This window comes from Pseudophryne corroboree, chromosome 8 (assembly GCF_028390025.1).
Source record: "Pseudophryne corroboree isolate aPseCor3 chromosome 8, aPseCor3.hap2, whole genome shotgun sequence".
NCBI classification, from domain to species: Eukaryota; Metazoa; Chordata; class Amphibia; order Anura; family Myobatrachidae; genus Pseudophryne; species Pseudophryne corroboree.
The window spans coordinates 459,659,456-459,671,648 of NC_086451.1; the positions used below are offsets into that span (position 1 = coordinate 459,659,456).

At 48.5% G+C, this 12,193-nt stretch overlaps 1 protein-coding gene across 1 annotated transcript in view; it reads left to right on the top strand.

The window, feature by feature from the left end:
- Positions 1 to 2,162: 2,162 nt before the first annotated feature.
- Positions 2,163 to 12,193, top strand: part of LOC134949965 (class I histocompatibility antigen, Gogo-B*0102 alpha chain-like) — a 288,485-nt gene continuing 278,454 nt past the window's right edge. The window contains exon 1 of the mRNA XM_063938645.1: positions 2,163 to 2,434. Within this exon, the coding sequence (XP_063794715.1) occupies positions 2,356 to 2,434 (79 nt within the window). The 5' untranslated portion in view covers positions 2,163 to 2,355. The remainder of the gene's footprint in view (positions 2,435 to 12,193) is intronic.

Genomic DNA, 12,193 nt, shown 5'->3' on the forward strand with positions numbered 1-12,193 from the left:
ACCTATGTTCACACGAGGCTCGCTCCACTTCTCAATGAAGATTCCACGGGGTACCTGTGAATAAAATTATACTCACCTAATCCAGTGTTGCTTGTGTCCTCTTTATAATCCACGTACTTGGCAAAAAAACAAACCGGAAACCCGAACCACGCACTGAAAGGGGTCCCATGTTTACACATGGGACCCCTTTCCCCGACTGGCGGGACCCCCCGTGACTCCTGTCAAAGAGGGTCCCTTCAGCCAATCAGGGAGCGCCACGTCGTGGCACTCTCCTGATTGGCTGTGCGCTCCTGAGCTGTCAGTCAGGCTGCGCACTGAAGATACAATGTAGCGCATAGGCGCTACATTGGATCCAATGGTGGGAACTTTGCGGTCAGCGGGTGACCGCGAGTAACCTCAACCACTGACCGCAAAGTTCCCACCATTGGATACAGAATTAGAATTGATGTGGCTTTCTCAGTATATTTAGTATAGAGTCTGGTTTTGTGTGAGTGTGAATTTCCTCTCCTGTATTTCTCTATTTGTAGTGTTATAGGGGTCTATTCATGAAGCAGTGATAAGAGTGGAGAAGTGCGCCAGCTCAGAATTTGACCATGGCAACCAATCAGCTTTGGAGTAACATTTTTCAAGTGCATTCTATAAAAGTATACATAGCAGCTGTTTGGTTGCCATGGCAACTTCACTGGCTCACTTCACGTCTTTTCACTGCTTCATGAATAGACCTGATTATATGACAGTGACATGTTATAATGACACCCTCAAAGCCTAAAGTGTGACAATTTTTTTAAACTGGCCCCTCCCCCACTGTAGCACCACCCACATTATCCACAGCTCCGCCCACTTCTGCACCCCTTCCCTTACCCTGAGGGGGGCCCTGCCTATTTTGTCAGTCCCGGGCCCTACAATTTCTGATGGCAGCCCTGCACCTAGGCGGCTATCTGCATCACCTTGTCCATAATCCGACCCTGGAAGGGCCCCTGATATCCGGGATTCTCCTGTAACTGTGATATAAACATAAAAACTACCATTAGCATAGGCAAACGCAGGGGGGCGGGGGCTTCTGGTTGCCTGGAAACCCCCCTCCTCTTGGCAAGTGACTCAAATTATGACAACAATAGCAATGGTATATACTTTTAATAGAGCTGCCGCCATATCATGCAGTTTAAGGGACAGAGCAGAGCTGCTGCACATGCCCAATGGTAGCAGCTTCTACTACCAAATTTGCTGTGTGTGTGGATCTGAGCACTCAGTCAGTGCACTGGACTAGAGAGTCGCTCCCAGGAAGAAGAGACAGGAGCCTTACCATGAGGTGGGAGAATGTGTGCTTAGAAAATTCAGTACTGGTTCTATTATGTTTGTGTATTTATTATTATGGGATGTTTAACCTCTTTCTGACCCATTTATTTATATTATTTACATTTTTGATACTATACTATATAGACCATCTATAGTGTTAAATATTAATACTGAATTACATACAGTATCCAGTTTATAAAATGTCCATTGTTTACATTAATGTCCAGGGTCGTTACTAGGTTCTTCTACTTCTCCCCCAGACTCCCACACTTGATCCAATGTTCCATAGAGTGGGAGATTGTGGACTGCATTTGGAAACCCCCCTCTAGAAATCCTGGGTTTGCCACTGATTAGGTAACTGCTACAATACAAACGTGTATTGGGGGTAATTCCAAGTTGATCGCAGTAGGAAATTTTTTAGCAGTTGGGCAAAACCATGTGCACTGCAGGGGAGGCAGATATAACACGTGCAGACAGAGATAGATTTGGGTGGGGTGTGTTCAATCTGCAATCTAAATCGCAGTGTAAAAAAAAATAAAGCAGCCAGTATTTACCCTGCACAGAAACAAAATACCCCACCCAAATCTAACTCTCTGCAGATGTTATATCTGCCCCCCCTGCAGTGCACATGGTTTTGCCCAACTGCTAAAAAATTTCCTGCTGCGATCAACTTGGAATTACCCCCATTGTCTCTGATGCATGTCACTTTCACTTTCTCTCTCAGCTTTCCTAACTGCCTGGTAACTGCTGATCCTCTGTCTGCTCATTTTCCTATTGGTCAGAGACCCAGACACCAACCAATCAGCAGGGAGACCACACTCCCTGTGTTCAGACTTACTGAGTCACTGGTGATACTATTATATTTGTTGTGAGTTTCTCTTCGGGAAGTTTCTTCTGTTACTGATCCAGATCCCCCCAATATATCACCCACAGGAGGAGAGAACCCCAATATATCACCCACAGGAGGACCCCCCCCCCCAATATATCACCCACAGGAGGATGTCCCCCTAATATATCACCCACAGGAGGGCGTCCCCCTAATATATCACAGACAGGAGGATGTCCCCCAAATCTATCACCCGCAGGAGGATGTCCCCCCTCTTCCTGCTTATTCTGGGAGTGTCAGGTGTCTGCTCTGGTGAGTATATGGGGGATCAGGTATATACAGTACTATGGGGGGGGGGGTGGGGGGGGGGTTGCACTAGACATGTCATAATTACAAAAGCATTTGGGAGAAACCAGATAATAACCACAGTTTTTTGCATCCAGCGACACATATCACAGCAAGAGGGGAAGGAAAACTATATGGTGATGATAAGCTGTGTGTCCTGTCTTGTTATATACAGTATATATATATATACTGTATATACTGTATATATATATATATATATACTGTATATATATACTGTATATATACTGCACAACTGTGGTAGCAGGGAAATAATTATCTATTTGGGATACGGATGTTAGGTTGACACATAAAAAGGTCGACATGAGTGTTTTTTTTTACATTTTTAGGATTTTTCATACTTTACCATCCACGTGGACTACCACTGGGAATAGTAACCTTTCCTAAAGCTTGGCGAGTGGACACGGTGCAGTAATTGGAGTTCCCAGTTATTTTACGAATACAATGACACAAAAAAAACCATAAACTGTTGTTGACCTTTTACGTGTCGATCTGATGATCCCATTCCTATGTATTTGTTATAGGACATACAATGTATCTGACTGTCGGACAGTTATATTATATAACACAGGTACACCACCGATTTTCCGGCATCCTCAGTTCCAGTGCCGTGCCGGATTAGCGATTTTGCAGGATTAAAGGTGGAAACTTTTTTTTACTAATTTTGCACCTTCAGAACATTTCTAAAGCAATAAATAGTAAAATATATGTTACAGTATAATATGAAATAATGAATAAACACAGTAGTGTATGCAAAACAGGTATCAGGTACTTACTGTGACCTTGGACGCCATAACCGCCCCACTGATGCTTGCTGTGTCACCTGCAGTGTCCGCGGAAGCTGTACCCACTGACACTTATGCGCGCTGTGTGTTCCGCCCAAGGTGGTCATTCCGAGTTGTTCGCTCGTTGCCGATTTTCGCTATGGTGCGATTAAGGCAAAAATGCGCATGGCCATGGTACGCAGTGCGCATGCGCATAGTCATTTTACTAAGAACTTAGTAGATTTACTCACAGCAGAACAAAGTTTTTTCATCGTTGAAGTGATCGGAGTGTGATTGACAGGAAGTGGGTGTTTCTGGGCGGAAACTGGCCGTTTTCTGGAAGTGTGCGGAAAAACGCAGGCGTGTCAGGCAAAAACGTGGGAGTGTCTGGAGAAACGGGGGAGTGGTTGGCCGGACGCTGGGCGTGTGTGTGACGTCAAAGCAGGAACTAAACGGCCTGAACTGATCGCTATTTGTGAGTAGGTCTGGAGCTACTCAGAAACTGCTAAGAAATTTCTTTTCGCTATTTTGCGAATCTTTCGTTCGCTATTCTGCTAAACTAAGATTCACTCCTAGAGGGCGGCGGCTTAACGTGTGCAATGCTGCTAAAATCTGCTAGCGAGCGAACAACTCGGAATGAGGGCCCATGTGCGGTACTTGCTGTGACCTTGGACGCCATAACAGCCCCACCGATGCTGTCTGTGTCACCTGCAGTGTCCGTGGAAGTTGTACCCACTGACACTTGCGCATATTAATCCCCTTTAATCCGGACAAAGCAAATTGTCCAGATTAAAAGAAGTTCCGGATCATCGGTTGCCGGAAAATCGGTGGTGTACCTGTACTTCTATTCTCCTGTATCAGACAGGATGTGTCCTATAGACACTACAGAGAGGAGCCGTCAGGGAATCAGTCATTGTACTTATTAGTCATATAGAGGTAATGGCCCTAATTCCGAGTTGATCGCTTGCTACAGATTTTCGCAGCGCAGCGATTATGGCAGAACGGGGCTAATCTGCGCATGCGTATGCACCGCAATGCGCACGCGTGTCGTACAGGTACAATGAGCATCGTTGTTTTGCACAGGTTCTAGCGACGCTTTCAGTCGCACTGGCGAACGCAAGGAGATTGACAGGAAGTGGGAGTTTCTGGGTGGCAACTGATCGTTTTCTGGGAGTGTTTGGAAAAACGCAGACGTGGCCGGGCGTTTGCTGGGCGGGTATCGGACGTCATTACCGTGTCACTCGTCGCAGCAATCATCGCACAGAATAAGTAACTACAGGGATTGTCTTGTTCTGCACAAAATTTGTTTGCAGGCGCTCTGCTGCACAAGCGTTCGCACTCCTGCAAAGCGAAGATACACTCCCCCGTGGGCGGCGACTATGCGTTTGCCCGGCTGCTAAAAGTAGCTAGCGAGCGATCAACTCGGAATGAGGGCCAATGTCAGTTATACAGTAGCTGTGAATTATTTGGTATTGGTCACTGTATCTGCTCTGCCCTCATATTCATTCTGCGTTATACATGATAATGAATGTTACATGCTCAGGTGAGGGTCTGTACGTCGCTTTCCAGGTGTATATAAATGATAAAGGGGTCTATTTACTAAGCCTTGGATGGCGATAAAGTAAACGGAGATAAAGTACCAGTCAATCAGCTCCTAACTGCCAAGCCACAGTCTGTGTTTGAAAAATGACAGGAGCTGATTGGCTGGTACTTTATCTCCGTCCAAGGCTTAGTAAATAGACACCTAAGGGGTACATTTACTAAGCAGTGATAAGAGCGGAGAAGTGAGCCAGTGGAGAAGTTGCCCATGGCAACCAATCAGCACTGAAGTAACAGATATAATTTGCATACTATAAAATGATACAGAGCTGCTGATTGGTTGATGGGGAAATTTCTCCACTGGCTCACTTCTCCGCTCTTATCACTGCTTAGTAAATGTACCCCTTAGTGCCTTACTGGCGTCAGTACCCATAAACACAACAGCACAGCCTGGACCTCTATATGGGCACCGACTCACTTTTTAAACACTATCTATAAAGGCTGCTATCTGCAAACACAGGGCCTGAATCAGCTGCCGTCGCAACCTCTATGGTGTCGCACCTGAGCTATTATCAGCAGACTGCGCATGCGTTGTTGCCGCAGTGCGCACGCGCCAAGGTACCTTTGTGATGCCGCTCACAGTGAGGAATCAGATGCAGGCCGTTGGTTGGAGGTAACGGAAAGTGTCTGCAAAAACGCAGGCGTGTCAGGATCATTTTCAGGGCGTCTTAAATCACTACTGTGATCTCATACACATAAAACATGGCGCCAGCGTCGCAGCTCCTGCGCCCATTCTGGGCGCCCATGAAGGCACTCAGACAGTCAATGTTCCTCGCATCTATGTTGCTCTTGTGATGGAGTACTAGTGTTAATTTTGACAAAGATTTACAATTTAGTTTTAGTCGCTTACTTTAAATTGTACTTGGTTTAAAGTCACATTTTAGTCTTTATCTTTTGCTTTGTTTTAGTCAAGATTTAGGCGGTTATTCAGAGTTGTTAGCAAACCAAAAAAGCATTTGGGCAAAACCATGTGTACTGCAGGTGGGGCAGATGTAACATGTGCAGAGAGAGTTAGATTTGGGTGACAGCTGGATGACCATGAGTTTGACATGCCTGCTGTAATGGATTTTACTGAAGAACAATTCTCTAAAATCCCCTTGAGAAGTTTGCATACCCTTTTAGCTATGGGGGTCATTCTGAGTTGATCGCTCACTAGCTATTTTTTGCTGCGCTGCGATCAGATAGTCGCCGCCTATGGGGGAGTGTATTTTAGCCTTGCAAGTGTGCGATCGCATGTGCAGCCGAGCTGTGCAAAACATTTTGTGCAATTTCTGAGTAGCTCTGAATTTACTCAGCCGCTGCGATCACTTCAGCCTGTACAGTCCCGGAATTGACGTCAGACACCCGCCCTGCAAACGCTTGGACATGCTTGCGTTTTTCCAAACACTCCCAGAAAACGGTCAGTTGATACCCATAAATACCTTCTTCCTGTCAATCTCTTTGCGATCGCCCGTGCAAATGGATTCTTCGTAAAACCCATTGCACAGCAACGATCCGCTTTGTACCCGTGCAACGCGATTTTACATTGCGGTGCAGACGCATGTTCAGTTCTGACCTGATCGCAGCGCAGCAAAAAAAAACTAGCGTGCGATCAGGTCGGAATGACCCCCTATGTGTTTAGTAATCTAGGCTCAGGAGGCTGAAAATGTGTTACATACTGAGTCTGACTTACCGTGGTGCTCCCATATATCGTCGGTAATCTAGGCTCATTAGGCTGAGAATTTGTCACATACTGAGTCTGACTTACTGTAGTGCTCCCATATATCATTAGTAATCTAGACTCAGTAGGCTGAGAATGTGTTACATACTGACTCTGACATAACCTGGTGCTCCCATATATCGTCGGTAATCTAGGCTCAGTAGGCTGAGAATGTGTCACATACTGAGTCTGATTTACCGTGGCGCTCCCATATATCGTCGGTAATCTAGGCTCAGTAAGATGAGAATGTTTTACATAATGAGGTTGACTTACCATAGTGCTCCTATGTATCCATGGGCGTAGCTACCATAGGTGCACGGGATGCGACTGCTATGGGGCCCAAGGTGTCTCTGGGGCCCGAGCCTTCCCCTGCACCTACTATGCTGGCATCTTTTTCCTTTATGTGTGCTGCTGCACTGCAGCCACACCTGGTCACCCGGCCGCCAGCTCCGCCTCTCCTGAGTATTAATGCTGGGAGGAGGCATGGCTGAGTCTGCAGGGACATCCCTGGACCACAGCCACGCCTCCTCCCAGCGTCTGTGAGGAGACACGAGGTGGAGCCGGGCTGGCCGGGAGAACGGATGAGGCGGCAGTGCAGCCCCAATGGTGAGTGCTTCGGGGAAGGGGTTTCTATGGAGTAATCCACGGGTGGGGGGGCACGCACGGCGGCAGGGGGGGGGGGGCCTGTACCTATGGAGTAATCCACGGGGGGGGGGGGGGGGGGGGGCACACGCGGCGGTGGGGGGCGGACCTGTTCCACAGCATGGAAGTATGCTATGGGGCCCCGTATGGCATAGCTACGCCCCTGCATGTATCATATACAAATTAATGCCTTATGTTTGTTAAAACAAACAAGTGCAATTCACAATCCTATTTCCTTCACAGCTTTGCTTTTTGCAAATATCTAGAACACATGATTGTTCTGTAAAAAGGTAAAACCGTTCTTCCTGTGTTAATTTTGACAAGGATTTTACATTTACTTTTAGACTTATTCACTTTTTTTGCTTTGTTTTAGTTAAGATTTAGTCAGTGGATTAGAGTTTTCATTTTAGTCTAATTTCTCTTACGTAATAGAGGATGCTGAGGTCCAAATTAGTACCATGGGGTATAGATGGGTCCACTAGGAGCCATTGGCACTTTAAGAGTTTGAGAGTGGGGGCTGGCTCCTCCCTCTATGCCCCTCCTACCAGACTCAGTTTAGAAAATGTGCCTGGAGTTTATTATTTTACAGGGAGGCTGCTGGCAACAGCCTCCCTGCTCCGTGGGACTAAGGGGGGGAGTAGTGTCCGCCCTGCGGGGTCTGAGCCACTATCTCCACTGACAGGACACTGAGCTCCTGAGGGGATAGAACGTTCCCCGCCACAGGGGATCGCTCACCCCAGAACCATGCCGCCACCCCCTTACAGAGCCAGAAGATCTGTGGCGAGTTAGTCACCGCCCCCCCTAGCAAGCGGAGGACCGGTGTGAAGATGGCGGCAACAGGGTATGGAGCGCAGTACTAACTGCGCTCCGGGGCTCAGTGGTACATAGTGCGGCGCTGTGAGGGGGGTGCCCTGAGCCAGCGCCTACACCAGTGGCGGATCTAGACTTAACTTTTAGGGGGGACGGTTTAAGAATTATGACTCCTCCCCCTAATCATAGCCCCTCCCACTTAGTAATGCCCTTCCCGTTCGCTTCTAAAATTTCCTATTGTTGCCATTACTAATAAAATGTTGCCAGTTAGTGGAGAGAACCCTGCGCACTGGTGATACAGACTGGCGAATCGCCATTCCTTCCATCAGGGGTGGTAGAGGATAAGACAGTAGGGTAATTTAAACATGCATGGGATAGACATAAGGATATTCTTACAAAGAAATAAGGATCAGATAAGGTTAGAGATAAAAATAATGTAAATAAAAGGGGGCAGACTAGATGGGCCAAGTGGTTCTTATCTGCCGACAAATTCTATGTTTCTATAGCACACTGAATGAGCCGAAATTCACATTATAGCACACTGTATGAGCTGAAATTCACATTGTAGCACACTGTATGAGCTGAAATTCACATTATAGCACACTGAATGAGCCGAAATTCACATTATAGCACACTGAATGAGCTGAAATTCACATTATAGCACACTGAATGAGCCGAAATTCACATTATAGCACACTGTATGAGCTGAAATTCACATTGTAGCACACTGTATGAGCTGAAATTCACATTATAGCACACTGAATGAGCCGAAATTCACATTATAGCACACTGAATGAGCTGAAATTCACATTATAGCACACTGAATGAGCCGAAATTCACATTATAGCACGCAGAATGAGCCGAAATTCACATTATAGCACACTGAATGATCCGAAATTCACATTATAGCACACTGAATGAGCCGAAATTCACATTATAGCACGCAGAATGAGCCGAAATTCACATTATAGCATGCAGAATGAGCCAAATTTCACATTATAGCACACTGAATGAGCCGAAATTCACATTATAGCACACTGAATGAGCCGAAATTCACATTATAGCACGCAGAATAAGCCGAAATTCACATTATAGCACACTGTATGAGCCAAAATTCACATTATAGCACGCAGAATGAGCCGAAATTCACATTATAGCACACTGAATGAGCCCAAATTCACATTATAGCACACTGTATGAGCCGAAATTCACATTATAGCACACTGTATGAGCCGAAATTCACATTACAGCATGCAGAATGAGCCGAAATTCACATTACAGTACACTGAATGAGCCAAAATAATGCAGGCACTGGGGGCAAGTGGAATCCTACCCCCTTATTAACTTACACTGGGGCAGCGAGGGAAAAAAACACAGGGGAACCTGCCCCCTTCTTTACTCCGAGTATTGCAGTGGAAGGGCTTAAACCATACCTCCCAACTGTCCCGATTTTCGCGGGACAGTCCCGTTTTATGGGGACTGTCCCGCTGTCCCACCCGCATGCGCACAGCGTCTATTCAGTGGAGTCAGAGGGAGAGGGAGCATGCCAGCGGCTCACAGAGCGCTTGGCATGCCCCCTCAGTGACGAAAACGGGGGCATGGCTCGCGATCGCGGGTCCTCCCGCGAAGCCACCCCCCCTTTTCATAGGCCACACCTCCTTTTCGGGAGCGCTCGCGGCTTCGCCGCGCGAGTGTCCCGCTCCACAAAACTGCAAAGTTGGGAGGTATGCTTAAACAGTATCTCACCCCAAGTTGCGGGCCTGCGGATCTTTGTCCCATGTCTGACTGTCCGAGGTCCGCTTCTGGACTGGAGGTCCTCTGCCAGATCAGTCATGTGTCCCGCCACTCCACTCAAATGGCCGTCGAGCTGTCCCTGTCTTGGAGGGACATAGTGACATACACACTGGGTCTTTGAGGGACATAGTGACAAATATGGGGGCCAGGAGAGGGATTTGGTGACAAACATACTGGGGGAGGAGGGGCGTGGTGACATACACACTGGGGCCTGGGACGGTACAAGAGCAGACACACACTTTAGCTAGGAGAATTGGGGGGAGACGTGGCACACACACACTTTAGCTAGGAGGAGGGGGGAGACGTGGAACACACACACTTTAGCTAGGAGGAGGGGGGAGACGTGGAACACACACTTTAGCTAGGAGGGGAGGGGGGAGACGTGGCACACACACACTTTAGCTAGGAGGGGAGGGGGGGAGACGTGGCACACACACACTTTAGCTAGGAGGAGGGGGGAGACGTAGAACACACACACTTTAGCCAGGAGGGGAGGGGGGAGATGTGGCACACACACACTTTAGCTAGGAGGGGAGGGGGGGAGACGTGGCACACACACACTTTAGCTAGGAGGGGGGACATATCATACACTTAAGTTAGGAGAAGAGGGGGGAGAAATGGCACACAGACACTTTAGCTAGGAGGGGAGGGGGAGACATGGAACACAGACACTTTAGCTAGGAGGGGAGACATGGCACACACACTTTAGCTAGGAGGAGGGGGGAGACGTGGAACACACACACTTAAGCTAGGAGGGGGGACATATCATACACTTAAGTTAGGAGAAGAGGGGGGAGAAATGGCACACAGACACTTTAGCTAGGAGGGGAGGGGGAGACATGGAACACAGACACTTTAGCTAGGAGGGGAGACATGGCACACACACTTTAGCTAGGAGGGGAGGGGGGAGACGTGGAACACACACACTTTAGCTAGGAGGAGGGGGGAGATATGGAACACACACACTTTAGCTGGGAGAGGGGACATATCATACACTTTAGTTAGGAGAAGAGGGGGGAGACATGGAACACAGACACTTTAGCTAGGAGGGGAGGGGGGAGACATGGAACACACACACTTTAGCTAGGAGGGGAGACATGGCACACACACTTTAGCTAGGAGGAGAAGTGGGGGTGGAAGATATGGCACACACACATACTTTAGCTTGGAGGGGAGGAGACATGGCATACACACACAATCAATCGCTTTAGCCTAGCTCTCTCCATGGAGTCCGTGCCCGCTCCTCCTCTGCTGCAAAATGGCGCCAGCCTGCCCCTGAATGCTTTCTCGGCGTCCACTAAAGCCTACTGCTGGGACGGGGGAAGGGAGGTCGTCGCTGACTGACAGCACACACTGTCTCTCGCACCCTCAGACGTCACTCTCAGCGGCAGTAGGCGCGCCGCGGCCCGGCCTGCAGTGTCAGTGCTTGCTGCCTGCCGCTCAGCCACTGCTCGCAGCAGGTGATCGTCGCTGGCGCCAGGGCGGGCGCAATTCAGAATTTAGAAGTACTGAAATCTGAAAACCCGGCCCCGGCCATTTTTCCCGTTGCAGTGCAGTGTAGGGGGGCGTTTGCCCATTTCGCCCGTCTGAATCCGCCACTGGCCTACACCCTACACTGACCTCCAAGCCTGTCAGGGTCCCGGGATCGCTGCCAGCACAATTCCTCAGGCCAGTATAATCTCCAGAAGAGCGGAAAGACAGCGCCATGAAGGGGGCGGAGCTTCCCCTCAGAGCAGACCCAGCAGCGTTCAGCGCCATTTTCCTGCCTGCAGAAGCGCTGTCAGTGAGAACTGTCCCTCCAATTCAACTCCAGCTATCTCTTACGGTACCAGGCGGTTGTATAAGGGGCGGGGGGGGGCTGTATAAAGACTGTGTAACCTATTAAGGTGCACAGTCAGCGCTGACATGGGGTCTCCCTTTGGTTAAAAGCGCTGTGTGTGGGTTGGCTCCAATCTCTATGTCTCTCTTGCCATTCTTGGGGGTGGGACTCTGTCTGTCCTCGTGTGTGTGTGTGTGTGTGTGTGTGTGTGTGTGTGTGTGGAGTGTCTGTGGTCTCCATTAAGCTATGTCCAGGGACTCTGTATCATATGCTGCAGAGGATATGTTCTCTCAGGATGATCCCATTCCATGTAATCAGGATTGCACTGTCTTAGCGCAGTTACCAGCAAGGGAGCCTGAGTGGTTATCCTCTATCAAATCCATGATTTCTCAGATTTCTACTAGGGTTGCACAGAATGAATCTGCAGCTCAGGTTTTACAGAACTCTATGGCAGTTTGGTCCGGTTCTGTTACCTCAGGACCCCCTACTGTATGTTCCCACAAGCGTGCTCTTGCCCAGATTATGCAAGATGACACGGATACCGATTCTGACACGGCAGACGGTGAGGGGGATGTGCTGCG